The 19752-nt window shown below is 41.7% G+C and overlaps 1 protein-coding gene across 5 annotated transcripts in view; it reads left to right on the top strand.

The window, feature by feature from the left end:
* TULP4 (TUB like protein 4) overlaps positions 1 to 19752 on the top strand; it is a 232007-nt gene that overhangs the window by 163560 nt on the left and 48695 nt on the right. For all 5 annotated transcript variants that reach the window (XM_059176654.1, XM_059176653.1, XM_059176650.1 and 2 more), the window contains one exon: positions 3775 to 3936. In XM_059176654.1, the coding sequence (XP_059032637.1) occupies positions 3775 to 3936 (162 nt within the window). The remainder of the gene's footprint in view (positions 1 to 3774; positions 3937 to 19752) is intronic.

Below are 19752 nucleotides of genomic sequence, written 5' to 3'. Positions count from 1 at the left end.
ATCAAGATAAAAGACTTCTGCACAGCAAAGGAAACAACAAAACCAAAAGGCATCCTTCAGAATGGGAGAAGATAATTTGCCAATGATATATCTGATAAAATGTTAGTATCCAGAATCTATAAAGAACTTATAAAACTCAACACCCCAAAACCAAATAATTTAGTTTTAAAAGAGACAGAAGATATGAATACTTTCCCGAAGAAGACATACAGATAGCTGACAGACACATGAAAAGATGCTCAACATCACTCATCATCAGGGAAATACAAATCAAAACTACAATGAGATATCACCCCACACCTGTCAAAATGGCTACAGTTAACACAGGAAACAACAGATGTTGGCGGGGAGACAGAAAGGGGAAACCTTTTGCAAAGATGGCAGGAAAGCAAACTGATACAGACACCCTGGAAAACAGTATGGAGTTTCCTCAAAAAGTTAGAAATAGAGCCACCCTACAATCTAGCAGTTGCACTACTAGGTATTTACCCGAAGGATACAAAAATATTGATTTGAAGGGATACATGCACCCCGATGTTTATAGCAACATTATCAACAGTAGCCCTCGACTGATGAATGGATAAAGAAGATGTGATATGCATTACACACACACAGTGGAATACTACTCAGCCAGCAAAAAAGAATGAAATCTTGCCATTTGTGATGATATAGGTGGAGCTAGAGAGCATTATGCTATGCAAAATAAGTCAGTCAGAGAAAGAAAAATACTGTACGATTTCACTCGTGGAATTTAAGAAATAAAACAGATGAAATAGAAGAAAATTAAAAAAAAAAAAAGTAACAAGCCAGAAAACAGACTTAACCATAGAGAACAAACTGAGGGTTGCTGGAGGGGAGGTGGGCAGGAAGGAAGGCACTTGTGATGAGCACTGGGTGTTGTATCTGACTGATGACTCACTAAATTCTACACCTGAAACTAATATTACATTGTGTTAACTAACTAGAATTTAAATAACTTAAAAAATACAGATTAATACTGTAAATGTATTTTCCTTATGATTTGCTTAATAACATTTTCTTTTCTCTAGCTCAGGAGAGTGTAAGAATACAGTATATAATAGCTATAATATACAAAATATATATTAATTGACTGGTTTTTTGCTCTTCATAAGGCTTCAGGTCAACAGCAGGCTATTAATAGTAGTTTGGGGGGGAGTCAAAAGTTCATGTGGATTTTCAGCTGCATAGGGTTCAGCCCTCCAATGCCCTGTGTTGTTCAGAGGTCAACCGTATCATAAAAGGATCACCATAATAACTCTAGGTAACATCCAAGGAATTTTTTGACATGGTGCTGAAATAACTGAATGTCTATATTTAAAAACAAAAAAGCCCTTGGGGCACCTGGGTGGCTCAGTCAGCTAAGCACCTGCCTTCAGCTCAGGTCATGATCTCAGTGACCCATGGTGGGGGGTGGGGGAGCTCCCTACTAGTGCTCACTCTGTCTTTCAAATAAATAAATATTTAAAAAACAACAAGCCTTGATTCTGACATTATCCTCTGTACAAAAATTAATTCAAAATAAATCGCGGATGTAAATGTAAAAACTAAACTATTCTGGAAACCCTGAGTTTGCAACCTTGGATTAGGTAAACATTCAGTGGGATTGGACATAAAAAGCATGAACCATAAAAGAAAAAGAACTGATACTGGACTGCATCAAAATTTAAGGCTTTTTGAAAGATACCACTAAGAAAATGCAAAGGCAAGCCACAGAGTAAGAGAAATTATTTGCAGCATACATATCTGACAAAGGATTATATCTGGGATTTTTATAATACAATAAGGTGGAAAACTCATATATTCATATATACACAGACATAATATATACATCTGTATGAATATTCATACACATAACACATATATATGAATAAATGAATAGATACCTATAGCAAGGGATTTGAACAGACATGTCCCAAGAGATGATGTGCAAATGATCAGGAGGTATGTGAAATGTTCAGTGTGGCTGCATTGGAGAAATGCAAATTAAGAGCACAGTGTTCTGTTACCACGTACGTACTGGAACAGCTAACACGAAAGAGACTGAAGTACCAAGTGTCGGTGAGACTTGGACGTGCTGGTACTCTCACGCACTGCTGGGAGTATAGCATGGCCTAACCACTTCGGAAAATAGTTTGGTAATTTCATATGCAGTTAAACTTAACACTTACCATACGGTCCAGCAATTAATTCCACTCTTAGGTATTTATTTACTTAAGGGAAATGAAACTATGTGTCTACAAAGAGTTTTGCACATGAATGTTGATAGCAATTTTATAATAGCCAAACAGTGAAAATAACCTAAAAGCCTGGCAATTTGGGTGGATAAATAAACTGTGGTCTATTGATACAACGGAATACTACTCATCCGTGAAGAGGAATGAACTGCTGACGCACACACGAATTTAGAATACTCCCAAACCATAGTAGTGAGTAAAAGCAGCCATACACAAAGTGAGCATATTAGATACACGGTTCCATTCGTGTGCAATTCAAGAATAAGCAGCCCGTGAGAGAAATTAGATCACTCTTGCCTTGGACCAAGGGTGAGGGTAGGGAATTGACTTCTGAGGAGGAACTTTATTTTATTGTATATAAATTATACCTCAGTAAAATTGATTTTTAAAAAGATAAATACTATAAGCAACTACTTGCCAGCAGTTTGGAAAACGTACATAAACTGGAAGAATTTTTAAATAATTCAATAAAACTGACTCAACAAGAAGAAAAAGCTATAAAGTTTCATTAGTACTAAAACTATTAAGTAAATTAAAGCAGTGGTTAAAATTATTTCTACAAAATAATTTAGAGCCAGATAGTTTTATAGGCACGTTACATCAAACTTTCAAGCAATAGGTATCCCAGTTTATACAGATTCTTCCAGGCAGTGGAACAAGAGGAAGAACTGTCCGGCTCATTCTGAGAGGTCAACATAACCTTGAGAAATCCAGACAAACGCATTACAATAAAGGAAATCAGAAGTTTATTTTACTCATGAATACAGCTGTAGAAGTTCTAAATTCATTAGTATACCAACTTCAGCTGTATCTATAAAAGACAGTACTTCACCTCCAAGCTGGGCTGCGTCTAGGCATGCAAGGGTAGTATAATTTGAGGAAATCTGTAGAAGTAATTGACTACACTAATAGAATAAAAGATTTTAAAAATGTGGTTATTGAATAAATGCAATAAGTTCATTTGATAAGTTTGTGTGATTTTCCAGTTACATTTTTTTTTTTTTTTTCATTTTGATTAAGGGAATATTGTTAGCAAGATTGGGAAAGTCATGTAATAAGAGACTGAGAACTTTCCTATTTTGATAAGTGACCCAGAGACACTAATGGAGAATCTATTACTGTGGGTGGGAGGCAGAAAGCAGGGACACTGAATGGTTTTTGGTGAGGCCGTTCACCAGACGTGTGTGAATAAGTTACTTACCACCACCCCCCCCACCCCGTGTCTTTTTTCTCCATAAAATGGACATGATAACACCTCCCTTGAACAAGGCTTAAAGAATTAACATATGTGAAGCACTTAGCACTGCACTGACACTTGCTTTTCAAATGATATCTTTTATATTATTTTTTTAATCTTTTATATTATATATTGGTGTTATAATACATATATTTTACATAATGTTCTCTTTAAGGCCATCTGACTCTTAGCCAAAGACTAAGTTAATGACTGTAGCCTTTGATAAAAGTGCTTTCCCTTTCTAATTATAATTGACACCTTTTGTCTATGTGTGTCTCAAAGGTGAGTGATTTCACGTGGAGCCATGATGGGACTCAAGCACTCATTTCATATCGAGACGGGTTTGTCCTGGTTGGTTCTGTCAGCGGACAAAGACACTGGTCATCCGAGATCAACTTGGAAAGTCAAATCACATGTGGCATATGGACTCCTGATGACCAACAGGTAAAGCCTCTTGAATACAGGTGTGTAATGTTAAAACCATCTGAGCTGAAGAGGAAGTGAATTGCATACAGTCACACAGGGAAGGGGTAGGGGAGGGGGAAGGCGGCTCAGAAGCCTCTAAATGAATCTTAAAAGTGCAGAACAACAACTATGTCCAGGTAAAAATTGAAACAAAACTTTTAAGTGAACCATAGAGTGGAGAAATAGTATTTCCCATCAGTATGGGAAACACTGGGTTGGCATTTTAGAAAATATTCATGCAAATATACTTTTTAATCTTCATAAATAGTTGATAAATGGATAATGGCCATAATGTTTCACCAAGGAAGTTCAGCTAGTCAGTATTCATATGGTAGAAAAGTATGCATTTTCAGGAGACAGATACAAAATCACATAGGATATGGTTTCACTTATTAGCAAAGAAAATAAAATGATACAGATGATATACTCGTTAATGATAAGAGTTCAATCAAAGGATTCTTACTCATTGCTGGTAATAATGTGTACTGAACGTATGGGGAAGCAGTTTGGGCAGAATATGTCAAAAGTCTTAAAAATTGTTGTTCACTTTGACCTGTTAATATACTTTAAGAATGTATCTAAATGAAATAAAAAGGAAGAAAATAAAAGTTATAGTTATTAAAGCATTACTTAGGATAGTAAAAATTCAGCAGCAGCCTACTTGTCTAAAAATAGAGTGGTTAAGTAACTGTGGTATTACCATGGAAAGAATTATATAATAAGTAGTTCAGAAAGTTGTGAGTTGTGTTTATGAAGGCGGTATAATAATCTGGAAGAGCTCTTATGGTATAATGTTGACCAAAAAAATCAGGAATATGAGACAGTGTATGTGGTATGATTACCATGTCGAACTGCAACCAAAAGAAACCTATCCACGAGCTGGAAAGACCTGGAAGGAGACAAAATGCCACAGGTAGGTTGTTTTACAGTGATGAGCTTTTGGGTCATTTTCTAAAACCCAATTTTAAAATATTCTTTATCTATTTTACTTTCATGATAAAATAATATATAGCCTAATAAAATTACATATTGATAATTCATTTTTTAAATAAAAAGGTTGGCCAGGTAAAACCTTTATAAATATGAAGCTTGTGTTTTCCAAGCACAACAAAATCCATAAAATGCCAGGACATTTCATAGCAGAGATTTTAGTTCATTATTGGTAAAAGCAAGCCATATAAAGGGAACCATAACTTTCATTTTTTAATCTTTTTTCTTTTAATTCTTCTTTTTTTTTTTTTTTTTCAAATACAAGTGGTCAGTATTTTTTCTCTTTCTTCTCAAAATTACTACTATGAGAGCTGCAAAGAAACAATTGCAAGTCCAAGTTTCTTCCACGGCTCCGAGGCTCCTAGGTACCCCACGCATATGTGTGTTTTCAGGTGTTTACTGCCCCTAGAGTCGCTCTGAGAAGTCAGCTGTGGCCCATTCAGTGGCCTTGCCCACACACCTCTCTGCACGTTTCCTTCTCTGTGGTGGGGGTGTGAATTATTTCCTGCTCTTTCCCCCTGGCTTTTGTAATCAGATGAGCGAACAGATGTGAAAGCACTTACACATGTGGAAGTGGAAGTCTTGGCTTCACATTCTTCCCTTGCCTCGAGGGATGGAACGTGGGAGGCTCATGTCCCAGTGTCCTGATAAGCTACGCCTGCTGGACATACTTGAAGAGTGACAGGCACAGGACCCAGACATGCCAGGGGCACAGTGGGCAAGACTTGGTGGCACCTGCCTTTGTTGTGCTGGGGGACCACAAATGTCCCTCACTGCATCCGGCAACGTTGCTGCGGTAGCAGACACCGTGGAGTGGTGGGCACGAGGGAGTGCAGATGGGCTACAGCTTTAAAGCCAGGCAGAGGCACTTGGGCTTGGCTCTGTAGACCTGTCTGCAGGATCAGAGAGTGATCCTGGCTGGTTGTTGGTCTCCTGGCCCACAAACTCTGTCTAAAAGACTGCTTTTACTGGTTCTGTATTTGGGGCTAGCAGCTAGGGTGTCATTCAGGGAAGGTGCTGCACTCACTGCCTTTAAGAAAGGTTGCAGACCCCTGAAGCAATGAGGGTCCTTCTAAGAATTTAACGTAGAGAAGGGATGGACAGGATACTCCCATCAGTCATACTTGAACCGAGACATGGAAAAACAATAGTCCTTCCTCCTTGTCTGTCACTCTTTCATACCTCTTGCTTGGTTCGAAAATGATTAATGAGAAAAAAGTATGAAGACAATTCAAAATGTAATGCCCTGAGCTCTTTACAATGGGAGCTGATGTTCAAAGCTGTACCTCCTCCTCTTTCCTTGCCCCGGAGGATCCCCTGCACTTGGCAGAGTAAAACGTCATTCAGATGAAGCCGCCGCTTCCCATCTTGAGATACTCCTGATCCTACAGGACTTCAGGTTGTTTCCTAACTTTTTAAAATGTAAGCAGTACTATTTTACAAGTGAGTTTGAGAGTCTAGCTCTTTTCCTATTTGTCATATATTTTCTTCAGTTTAGAGTGGTGTTTTCTGTACCCTTTGGGGGATTGTAGACTACTTTAAGTATCGGGTGGAAATTGGGAACCCTTTTCCTGGAAAAATGTGCACACGTACATACATGTTTGTATCCATCACTTCACACAGGATGCTGGGAGCCCGTAGGATTCCATGCACGAACACTCCCCCTTCAGATTCCTGATCTAGACAGTCTAGAGTGATACTTGGGGTCATCTTCCGCAACTGTCTGGTACGCATGTATTCAAACATTGCAGAAAAGCTGAAAGAATGTACATGCCTTAAATCCACCACCTAATTGTTTCCTGTATTTGTGCGCGCTCCCGCCCTCCTCCTCTCCCCTTCCTGCCCCGCTTCTCCTTCTCTTTCCTTTCATACACGCACACATTTTTGCAGGATTCTTTTTGAAAATAAGTTGTGGACATCGTGTGCATCACTTTGAAATATTTCAACATGTTTGTTGTAAGAATAAAATTTTTCTCCTACATTATCGCCCCCAAGAAATTAGCACTGTTTGCTCGTAGCTCCCTAATTGTTACAAGAATGTGTTTTGTAAGCTTTTCTTTTTTTCTTTTTTTTTTTTTTTTTTTGTTATTTAGAACTGGGATCCAGGTTATGTACAGCAACTGTTTATTATATCTTCTGTCTAGAAAAATTGACTTTTTGTTTATTTTTTGACATTACCTTTCTCACAAGTGTAATGCAGTAACTTTGTAGAATAGTCCGCAGTCTAGGCTTGTACCATTGTTTATCCATAGTATTACTTAACTTCTACTAGCCTCTATTTTTTATCATCTGGAAGTTAGGCTGAGATCAGGTTTGGACTAAACAGTTCGGGTGAGGATGGTCATTCACACGGAGCCACATTAAAAGGCGTATAATGTCTTGTGATCCCACTATGAGGATCACAAGAGGAGAGGAGAGTCTGATGGAACCTTCGTAAAAGCAAAACTACTTTTCAAAACTTACTAATTTCATCTGTACATATAGCGGATTTTTTCAAGCGATGTGTTTTAAGTCAGGTTAAAACTTGTCTTCCATTAAATTGCAAGAAGGGAATGTGACTTAATGTCCTTGGGCTGCCGTAGAGAATTCTACAGGCTGGAGGGCTTAGACATCAGGCGTTTATCTCTCACAGGTCTGGAGGCTGGAAGCCCAGGATCAGGCATTGGCAGGCTTGGTTGCTCTTGAAGCCTCTCTCCTTGGCTGGCAGGTGGCCCCCATCTTCCTGTGTCCTCACATGGCCTTTCCTCTGTGTGCTCATCCCCAGTATAGCTTCTTTTTCATATAAGGACACCAATTCTGTTGGTTTCGGGCCCTATCCTTTCAATCTCATCTAACCTTCATTACCTCTTTCTAGGCTCCATCTCCAAGTACAGTCACATTAGGGCTTAGGGCTACAGTGTATAAATTTTGAGGGGGATACAAACATCCAGTCCATAACAGCCTTGTAAAAAATATGAGACTTCAAGAAATATTTTGAAGAATAGAAAATTCTCAGAGAAGACACTTATATAAATTTAGCTTGATAAACTTGAGATGTATTATAAATGGAACAGTCTTTGTAGGGCTTGGAAGAAAAAGCAAATGATATAAATAGAAAATGTCAGAAATAAATACAAATATGACTGGGGAAAAAATTTCTGTAGGTCCCAAGTTGATCAGGAGTCATGCAGCAGTGAAGCTTTTGCCATTTCTAGGAAACACCCAGCGTCATAGCACAGTATGTAGGGGGAGAATGCAGAGTTCCCTCTACGGTCTCCAGGGCTCTGGGAGAACACCGTGCCTCTGGCTACAGGAAAGTGCTCTGAGACGCCTGCATTTACACATGACCATCTAGCGTTCTCCGAGTCTTATGTGAGCATCGCTCCCTCTGAGAGCCTTTGAACCAGAGAAGGTTGCTGAGAACGTGAGATGCGTTTCCATCAGGAAGTCAGAGAGGCCAGCGCATAAGTCACATGTGTAGACACCACCGTGACTCTCCTAGAACAGCCACTGGCTGGTGGACCTGTGTCCCGGGAAGATAGGACAGAAGGAAAAAGCCTGACTCACATCTGAGGAACTGAGGTCAGAAGAGGAAGAAGGAGTGCACCTGCACCCGTGCGGGAAGAAAATCCCAGTCCCGCCCTTCTTGGGAGAACACCTTGCAAGAAGCAGGCTCCCAGGAAGCCCCTTCTGCCCTGGGCACAGGAGTTCTGCCAAGAACTGCTTCTCCGGCTGGTGCTTTGTCTCCTCTTCCCGGTGCCCTCATCTACCATGCTCCTGGAGGGCGGCACATGCGGAGTTTGGGTGCCTGAACCGCTTGAATTAATTTTATGGGGATCTGGAGGTGCCAAAGCTGTGTACACTTCAGGGAGGTAGCAACAGCTGTTGTCACACACAGCGCAGCCCCAGGTCAGAAACCAGGAGGCTCCTCCGGCGCTCGCTTCAACAGCACCTTCACTACAGTTGGAATAATACAGAGATTAGCTTGGCCTGTGCGCAGGGGTGACACACAGACGTCATGTGGTTCAACCCGGCCTCACCACTTCCTCCCTGACTCGGGTCCTTTACAGGGATCTCAGTCCTCGCCTGTTGGCCTTACTTTGCAGCTGATCCTGTGTTCTCCTCGGGCAGACCTCTCTCCTGAGGCTCCCAGAGCTGCGGAGCTCTTTCCTCACGTGACGCCCGTTCTCCAGGCAGCCCGGGCTTCACGTCGTCCCCCCTCCACTGCCCAGCCCCCCGAACAGTCCGACTGCGTTCTCTGTGATCCCAGGCTGCGTATCCAGGCCTCCTGCTTTCCGGACACTGCTCTCCCAGCCGGCAGCGAGGCCTCGCCAAGTCCGGTCATGTCTTTCCGTCCTTGTCTTTCCTTTTCCCAGTACCGCCCCGCACAGCCCGCTCCTGGAAACCCTCCTGGCCGCCGGCTTTGCTGACCCAGCCTGCGCGGCTCTGGCACTCGCCCCTCGTTCGTACCTGGTCCACTTCCCTAGCTGGCCAGTGGTGGGCGTTTCCCCTTTCTTCTGTCCTCGGGGTGATTTCTCCCACTGCCACCGCTCGCCAGCCCCCACCTGAGCGTGCAGGCTGCCCAGGCTGCGAGCTTTGTGAGCCATCTGTCCCTCTTGTCCCTCCTGCTAAGCACTCCATACCCGGACCCTGCTCAGATCCAGCTCAGTCCCAGCTCAGCTCATCAGTCCCCCGCCCTCTGTCCCGGCCTCTCTGTTGCTGGTCACTTGCACCCAGCGGGGGGGGGGGGTGGGGGGGTGCCCCTGACCTTGCCCTCTTCCTGGTCTTCACCTTCCGCTTAGTCACTAGGGCCTAGGGATTCCACTTCTTAAATCTTTGTGTGTCAGGGATTATTTATTTATGTTCAAAGGCTCAAGATGGTTACGTGCAGCCCAGCTTGAATGAAAGAGCGTCTGCTCTCACGCCCCTTGCATCCTGTAACAGGGCTGCGGGACCGGCAGCTTCTCCTTGTCGCTCCTCCGCTGCAGTGTGGTTCCCTGGCTGGTTCCTGCTCTTTGTCAGTGGCTGCTTCTGGCTCCGTGAGCTGCCCCTTTCTTGCTTCCTGAGCAGTGAGGGAATGAGTGACTTTTCAAATCTTTGAAGTTATTTCAAGATCTCCCTTTGCCTGCTGCCACAGCCTGCAAACTGCTCCTCGCAGAGTTCCGTGGAGCTGCCTTCGTAGGGCAGGCGATGGAGGGAGCTGCGGGGAGGAGGGGCCAGGAGCACCCGACCAGAGCCCCAGGCACCTCCACTTCTGTTTTAGGTAGGAAATTGGAATATGTCTTGCATTTTGTTTTTGAGGGAAAATCTATAACAGAGACATGAGTCTGGTTATGTTTCCTGTTTATTAAGTTTTAAAACAATAGTTCTTAAAAGTCCAATAGTACTACTACTAGGCTTATGATGAAAAATTTACAAAGCAAACAAAACATAGACACCTTTCATTCCTGGTACCATCCCTCCCACTCCCTGATTCCTGCTCTCTGTGGCAACCACTTTTAATTCTCTGCGTTCCTCTCCATATTTTGAATGATGGGCTTGTTTGGTCAGATCTCGATTTTTTGGACTCCAGTATTCTCTACTAACTTCCTACCTGGAAAACGAGAAGCTGGCTCTCTTGGAATGCCCCTTTCTATACGAGCCCCTCAGCGTGCTCCTGGCTGCACGGCTGGTCATTCTGTGCTCAAAGTGTGATTCACAGATGACGGACAGACACACTAGATAGGGTTGCATTGCCTGCTTCGTGCACTGTTGGCTTTGGCCACAGTTAGTAATGTTGCCTTACCTGTTGCTTAATTGTCTGTATATCGATCACAGGTTAATTCCTACCCCCCTCCAACAGAAAAATATTAGAAATCTCCTCTGAATGAGTTTCATCACTTGGGAGGTGATTTTCTGGCACTGGTTTTCCCAGGGCCCTTGGCTCCCTGCCCCAGCCATGCTGACTCCCTGTGCCTTGGTTCCCTTCTCTCCCCTGGTGTGGAATCCTCCCCGATTTCTGCAATCACCTTGATTTTGTGGTCTGGTGGAACTCTTATCATGGTAGAACATTTCTTCCAGGTGTTGGAAATTTCAAGATGGTTGTATTTTTAGCTGGGACACCGCAACCCCTTTGCAACCTGTGCTTTCAGCTCTTTGGTATTTTCTTTTCTCTTTCTGAAAATCTTATTACTTAGATGTTGCCCTTCTAGATTGATGATCTGATTTTAATATCCTTTCTCTCCCAATTTCTTTGCTTTGCTTTGCTTGCTTATCCTATTTTCTGGGCAATATTCTAAGCTATATCTTCCAAATTCTTTGACTTTAAAAATTAGCACTATTTTTAATTTTTAAGAACTCTTTTTTGTTTTCTGATTGTGCTTTAAAAAAAACAACATTATTTGTGGAGGATGAAACAACATGAAGATATTAATTGGAATTTTTGTAGTATCTTTCTGTATTTTTCATTGTCTTTTTCCTTCAGATTCTTTCTGGCTTTGTTTTGGTTTCTTTTCTTCATATTAGATGCTTTTATCAGCTGTCTTGTGGGCACTGGTCATCTGCTCATATTTAAGAGATGGAGACCAAAAAATGACCTGGACACTGGGCAGTGGTGGCATTCTTTTTTTTTTTTTTTAAGATTTTATTTATTTGACAGAGAGAGATCAAAGTAGGCAGAGAGGCAGTCAGAGAGAGAGAGAAGGAAGCAGGCTCCCTGCTGAGCAGAGAGCCCGATGTAGGGCTCGATCCCAGAAACCTGAGATCATGACCTCAGCCGAAGGCAGAGGCTTAACCCACTGAGCCACCCAGGCGCCCCCGGTGGTGGCATTCTTAACGGATGGGGCTTCGCTGTAGGGCGGCCACTGGACCTGTCCTTCCACATGTCCCTCATCTGGTGACTGAGGTGGGCTCGTTTCCGGCACCCAGTTGCCAAGCTTTCCCCATAGACCCCTGAGCTGTGTCTGTGTCCGTCCCCCGTCCTGGGCTTCTGTTCAGCAACTCGAGCAGATCAGACAGATGCACACCTGTCCGCGTGCACAGGAGAGGATGTATGGGGGTTTGCCTGTTCATTTTCAGGACTTCCACCCAATCCTCCTGTCTTCTCCCCACCCTCACGTCCACTTTAGAAAGGTCTTTGGCTTTTGTGGCAGACATCAACATACTCCCTGTCTTCCTCCTTGCTGTAGGTTTGGGCTTCAGTTTGCTCGGGTCTGTTTGGCCACTTACCATGCATCCATTGCTTTCCAGTTTCCAGATGTTGTCTTCTCTGTCTGCTGGCTTCCTCTCTCCAGATCTCTGTTAGAGTTTCCTGCACATTACTGTTAACTGAGAGTTTGGGAAGGTGTCCAGGCTATCACTTTCTAGTGACTCTCCATCACTTTCTAGCCTCTTCTCTGGGAAGAGAGAGTGTAGTGTGTAGGAGAGTGGAAGAGAGTGGAAGGGGAAGAAGAATTCTTTCTGCTCTCTCTTCCGCTCTCCTACACACTAGCCACAGTGGACTGCCTTGTTTCCTATATCCATATTTCTCTCCTACCTTTGCACATGCTATTCCTCCTGCCCTTGTCCATTGTCTGACCAAGGAAGTTCCACCTGTCCTTAAAGACTCAACCCAAACGTCACCTCTGTACAGTCTGCTGCCCTCCCATCTCCACACCCGGGCAGAGTTACAGTGAGTCTGGCTCTCTGGTACTGGTGTTCCAGGAGCGCCTCCTGGGTACCACGAACACATTTCGTAACATTTTCCACATTGTGTTGTAACTGTGGCTGTGTGTTTTCTTTCTTCCCATATGTGAGGGCAGGCACCACGCCTCATTCCTCCCTGTAGCTGGGACTCCTTGGGGCAGTAGTGTAGGCATGCAGTGAGTGAAGGAAGAATGCTTTCCTTGGAAGGGCCAGCTTCCCTCCTCTCCATGCCTGGAGACCAAGTCCATGGCCTCGCCTCAGGAATTGCCATATTCCCTACCCATCCCCAAGTACCACACGCACACACGCACACACACACGTACATAAGAGAGATGCCTGGTTTACTCTGCATACCCTGTCCTGGGAGAACCCAGCGTTAGATTTTCATTCATTCTGTTTTATACAGAAAATACTATTTAATGCAGAAAAATCTAAATTTGGGGAGTTTTTCATATCTGCTAGTATCGGTATGGAGATTTCATTAGTTGTGACTGATTAGATTCAGGTACTTTTTGTTTTGTTTTCATTTTTCATACTATATGGTTATTGCTCCTTTAGAAGGCAGTTTGAATGGGGATCCTAATGTCTGAATTCTTCCTGCTCAAATCCAAAAGCAGTTTCTGAATGTGAATCATTGTCAGTTTAACCCTAACCCATGGTATAGAAAATCCAGCTCAGTGAGAATTATTAGATATTAGGATACCCTGCCAAGAAAATACACGTGAGCTCCTTGGATGAAAGCCTTTGCAAGATGACATGTTCCTGTTTCTTGGCACAGGGCCCCTGCAGTGCTGCCTGAGGACAGCAGGATAGAATTGATGACATCTTCACAGACCACCTACCCTAAGACTTGTTTTCACCTGTTCTTCCTGCGTCATATCTATCCTCTCTTTACCTCTCTCCAACAGTTCTTTACTCTATAGAAATGACAATTTTTATTTATCCTGAGCCAACAGACTTTTTCGCGTTACGATTGTGAAATGCTACTCTTTATCCAGTGTGCCTGTGACACAGATTCATGATGAACATCCTGGATTACCCAAGAAGGAAACTTTAAGCCTCACTTCCTTTAATGAGGACACAAGTCAGTATTTTTTAAAAAATCATAAAGGCGAATGCTTATTGTTCATCAGCTTTGGAAGTACTGATAATTACTTCACAGAGTTTATCCAGATGATGAGAGATGCATGCCGTGATGAAATTATACAGCAGAGATGTTGTCTGATGATTATGAACTTAGAAAAGATATCAAGAACACAATCTCATACAGTAAAGGAAAGAGAACTAGACTTTTAAAAATACATTTTCTTCCCCCACTATGTAGTTGGCCCCCTCTTAACAGTGGTTTGACTTATGATACTTTGACATTATGCTGGTGCAAAGGCGGAATGCATTTAAGTAGAAACCATCCTTCACATTTTGAATTTTGAATTTGAATCTCCTCCCCGGCTAGCGTGGCACTCTTGTGGTGCTGGGCAGAAGCTGCAGCTCCCAGTCCTCTGTGCAGTCATGGGGGTGAGCAGCCAGTATCTTTCTGGCCTCAGACAACCAGTCTGGTTTTCCCTTTCAGTACAGCATTGAATAAATTTCAGGAGAGATTCAACACTTCATTGTAAATTAAGCTTTGTGTTGGATGATTTTGCTCAGCTGTAGGGGCAGACCATCATGGGCTGAGCTGTGACAGTCAGTAGCTTAAGTGTATCGTAGGCATTTCCAGGTTAGGGTATTTTCAACTTATGATGGGTTCATGGAGATCTAACCCCATCATAAGTCAAGGAAGATCAGTAAGGCACAATCTATAAGGGAAAACTATGATTTCAACAGAAACATACTATACCTGACCTTCAGTTACAATAAAGAACCAGCAGTTTCTCCTTCGGAATGTTCTGTTAGGAAAAAGATATTCATCACATGGTTGGAATATTTTAAGTATTTGCTGCAGGTGTTCTTAGTCCTAATGAAATACAGGTATACTCCTGTATACCTTATGTAGTAGATTCTAAGATGTAAGTGAACGGAATTTTTGGAATTATGATTGTATTTTAATATCCATGTAAAGGAATCTTCCCTATTTAAAAGAATATTCAGGAGGTTCCTGGGTGGCTCAGTGGGTTAAGCATCTGCCTTCGGCTCAGGTCATAATTCCAGAGTCCTGGGATGAGCCTGGCTTCTGGCACCCTGCTCAGCGAGGAGCCTGCTTCTCCTCCCTCTGCTACTCCCCCTGCTTGTGCTCTCTCTTTCACACTCTCTCTTTCGCAAATAAATAAAATCTAAAAAAAAAAAAAAAAAAAAAAAAGTTTAAAGACTGTTCAGTAGAAATTCTCCTTGCTTAGAAGGCTGTTGTTTGGGGGGCACCTGGGTGGCTCAGTGGGTTAAGCCTCTGCCTTTGGCTCAGGTTATGATCTCAGGGTCCTGGGATCGAGCTCCACATCGGGCTCTCTGCTTGGCAGGGATCCTGCTTCCTCCTCTCTCTCTCTACCTGCCTCTCTGCCTGCTTGTGATCTCTCTGCCGAATGAATTAATAAATAAAAATCTTTAATAATAAAAAAAACAGGTGGCTGTTTGGTGAGAAATGAGAATTCTTCACCTAGTATGGTTTTTTTGCTAAATGTCCAGACTTAGTTTTCCAGGACTAGAGGTAATATTTGTTTATAAACACTAAAACTTTTTAAAAGAAGGAGGTCTTGGGGTACCTGGGTGGCACAACCAGCTAAGCTTCCGACTCTTCATTTTGGTTCCAATCATGATCTCGAGGTCATGAGATGAGCTCCACGTCAGGCCCCACACTTGGCAGGCAGTCTGCTGGAGATTCTGTCCCTCTGCCCCTCCCCGAGCTCGGGCTCATGATACCGCTCGCTCGCTCTCAAATAAATCTTAAAAAAAAAAAAAAAAAAAAAAAAAGGTCTTAAGTAATTAAATAGACCTAATACTTCCTGAGGCACTTTAAACCATGATTTCAAATTAAGTAGAAGTCTGGGTCAGTGCATCTTAAGCCCAAGGTAAGAGTTTCCGTTTTTCCAGTTTAGCACCTACAGGTATAAGTGGGGCGACATCTTCTCCTCCAGCCTCTGTTCTGCTGTGTTACTGCTTTGTTGTTTTTGTGTTCTTTGACCTAGGAAGAGGGAAGGTGTACTCTTTTTCCTTTGGGGCTCAAAGTGTAGGTCCCGAGGCTCTTCTCTGCAGCAGGAAGGAGGTTTTTCACAAAGCGTAGTCCCTCCTTAGCTGACATGTGGCATCCGCTGCTGTGACCAATGACCCTGAGTCCCGCAGTGTTTGTGCGCCACCTTTAAATCCTGCTGGTGCCGGGACGGGGACAGCAGTGAGAAAAATCACTGCAAATACCTGTCACACCTTTGCGGCATCTGTGAAAGGAAAGCTGGCTTTATGTACATACCTTGCAAAAAATAGAACGTGTATTTCCCATTTGGAGTGGAGTCAAGTCAGGACTTGAGTGTTTAGGAGCAGGGTCATTAGAAGGGAGATTCCAGTGCAGTCTTTTTAATTTACTTAGTTCAAATAATTTAAAAACTAAAAATTTTACATCGTTTCTACACATCTTTTTAGAGCTATTGCTGAAAAAGAGACTATCTTAGATACTAATATACATCTAAAGCTTGAACACATTAATCAGTTACAAAAAGTAATTATTGATTTACTGTTTAAGTATAAGGTTATGATTGAAGTATCAGCCTAGAACTCAAGGAGATTTGCTAACTCTCCAGAAGTATTTAAGTGATAAATAATTCTGGAGGGTTTTTTAATTAGATAATTTTTAAACTGTGATTATTAAAAGATCAGTAGCACATCAAAAATAAATAAGGAACCCACAAAATATCCCCTTAAAAAATAAATAAGGAACCCATAAAAATAAATAAGGAACCAACCCAAATTGCCACATTTGCCTTTTTAGCCTTTTATTCTTTGTTTAAATTTGCTATACGTAAAGTAAATCCCCAGTAGCATGGCTTATTTCATTATAAACCTCTTCGGAACGTGGCATTTCCTTTCATAACTCTACAGGCTGTGCTGACACCGCCTGTTTACTTCAAAGAAGGCTCTTGTCAGATTGAAGCAAATAACTTGTCTGGTACTTAGATTAGCCCTTGGCTGTAGAGGAGGACATCTGCTGCATCCGAGGAGACGGAGTTTGTTCTGAAGCTTTTCTTCATCTTACACTGTAACACGGAAACAGCTTACAGAGGAAACTTTACAAAGTCATGTAAATCTTTGTTTCTCAGCTGAAAAAGTAGTGTTGCCACCACAGTTTTTTTAAATAAAAAGTAAATGGCTGATATTTGACAAAACATGTAATGACTACCTCATAGATGAGGGCAACTCTTTGACAGAATAAAACCTAGCAAAACCAAATTTAAAAGAATCACAGTATACTCTTTACAAGGAGTTTTTTATTCACTTGAGAAAATATTTACCTTTGCTGGCTCATCAAGTGCTGGTGTTTGGAGTGACTCCTCTGACTGACTGCCCCTGGTTTTTCGTCTGGTCTTTTAAGGTGGTAAGTATAAGTAATTCTAAGTAATATATAGTATTACTAAACATATAGTAGTATTACATTACATTACTGTATATTATATATATCTCTCTCTCTTACATATATTAATATATGTAGTATATCATATACTATATATTATAGTATCATGTAATTATAAATAATATATGGTATTATAAGTAATATATAGTAATTATAAGTGCCGCTATCAGTTTTAGCTTCACTGGAAAGACTTGAAAGCCATTGTGCTCAACACAGCCCAACAAAAAAGAAATGTGCAGAGCTTTCTCACATAAGCTCTTTTACTCAAATTATTCATCATTTTTAATATCCACCAACTCACTAGAATGACCCCTCAGTGATCCGTTCCAATGCTAAAGACCCACAGTCATGACAGAACTGTAAGTAGGTTAAAGGACCTGTGGAATAGAGCTCCTATCTAGCAGTTTGTGGGAACAACTTTGAAATCAGATTTAGATGAAACCGTTGGAAAAAGTGATTTTCTTCCTTGCTTCCCCATTAGATTTTCTCATGACTTTTCGGTAGTGTGTGTACTGCAAAAGGGAAGCCCATTTTATTTTAAGCCTTAAACGGAACATATATAGGAATGGTTTTTGCCAAAATAGGCAGGGAGGATATGAACAACAAAGAAAATAATAGAAACATACTTAAGAAGAGAAGTCAGGAGATAGCCTCCCACCCTTTGTGGCTATCTTAATGCAACTCACTGTTGACACTGTTTAGTTTTTTTTAGATGTTTCTTTTTTCTTATGCTGGAAGTTCTGTTGAGCTCTTCATAGGAGAAAATAGAGAAATCTTTCTTTATCAAAAACAGGTGCAGATACTATGTTTATACTTTTTTTGTCAATGCTGTTTTATTTGACAACGGTAATTAAGCTGCTTAACAATTAAATTGTTCTTTATTATCTCTAGGCTTGGATCATTGATGAATCGCTATAGAGAATACTCAGTATAGACAAATTATAAAATACATTAAATAAAATTTTTCTTGAAATTTACATTGAACAGTTTAGTTTAAGAATGAAAGATGGAGGGATGTCTGGGTGGCTCAGTCAGTAAAGTGTCTGACTTCAGCTCAGGTCATGATCCTGGGGTCCTGAGATCAAGTCCGGCATTGGGCTCCCTGCTTAGCAGGGAGCCTGTTTGTCCCTTTGCCTGCCATTTCCCCTGCTTGTGCACTCTCTCTCCAACAAATAAATAAAATCTTAAAAAAAAAAAAGTGAAAGATGGGAAGCAATTATTCATATACATGGATTATTAAGTGTGTCTTCTGAAAGAGTATGTTGGGCAGGAGCAACATCAGTAATGGGTTTGAATAGCAGCCCTGGACCCTCCTTCCCCAAACAGACACAACAAATCAACAATACACCAACCAATTCCCTTTGTGAGAAATCCAAAAACTAGTTGAAAGGCTCCTGCGCCCCCAAGGTGAGTGTGAAACCAGCCACGGCAAAGCTGGTAGGAAAATTCAAAATACCATCTTGCCATAATCACTACCCCTGGCAAAATGCAATTTGATCGGAAGATAACCCCCAGCCCCCAGCTTCTCCCCAGGAAGAAAAGGAAAGAACTGAATCATATGTCTAACATTGTGATTTTTTTCTGGGCATGGCTGAAGCACTGGCTTCTGTCTCACCCACCTCAGAGGGCTAACAGGATGCGTGGGGGCCACTGAGAACTAAGATAGTGATTTGAATTAGTGAGGCAGTACTCACAAGAGTCCCTCCCCCTCATCCAGTGCAGAGTGAACAAGAGAGGAAAATAAAGACAAAAGGACTATGATACTGGCATAATACAATTAACAAGATTACAATAATAAATTCTTTCCTATCAATAATTACTTTAAATGTAAATGGATTAAACTCCTCAGTAAAAGGACATGAAGTAGAAGTAGTTGAATGGATTAACAAAAAAACAAGGTCCAACCCTATGTTGCCTACAGGATGCTCTTTAGATTTAAGGTCAGATGTATGCTAAAAGTAAAAGGATGGAAAAAGATAACTCCATGCAAATGTTAGCCAAAAGAGAGCAGGGGTGACCGTATTTATAGCACACAAAATGGACTTTAAGTCAGAAACTGTCACAAGGGACAAAGAAAGACATTATATAATGGGAAAAAAGGTCAGTTTGCCTGGAAGATAGAACAATTATAAATATATGTGCATGTCAAATCAGAAAACCTAAATACATAAAACCCTGAATATGTAAAGCAAACATTGATAGAACTGTGAAAAGAGAAATGAACTGCAATATACATAGTAATGGTAGGAGACTTCACTATTCCACTTGTAGTACCAGTTAGTATATCCAGACAGAAAATCTGTAAAGAAGCAGTGGACTTGGGGCGCCTGGGTGGCTCAGTGGGTTAAGCCGCTGCCTTCGGCTCAGGTCATGATCTCAGGGTCCTGGGATCGAGTCCCGCATCGGGCTCTCTGCTCGGCAGGGAGCCTGCTTCCCTCTCTCTCTCTCTCTCTCTGCCTGCCTCTCCATCTACTTGTGATTTCTCTCTGTCAAATAAATAAATAAAAAATCTTTAAAAAAAAAAAAAAAAAGAAGCAGTGGACTTCAACAACACTATAAACCAAGTGGGCCTAATATCTACATAGAACATATTACCCCATAGAAGCAGAATATAC

This window comes from Mustela lutreola, chromosome 6 (assembly GCF_030435805.1).
Source record: "Mustela lutreola isolate mMusLut2 chromosome 6, mMusLut2.pri, whole genome shotgun sequence".
Classification (NCBI taxonomy): Eukaryota; Metazoa; Chordata; class Mammalia; order Carnivora; family Mustelidae; genus Mustela; species Mustela lutreola.
The sequence above is the reverse complement of the archived record's forward strand: the minus strand, read 5'-3'. Positions and strand labels throughout refer to the sequence as shown.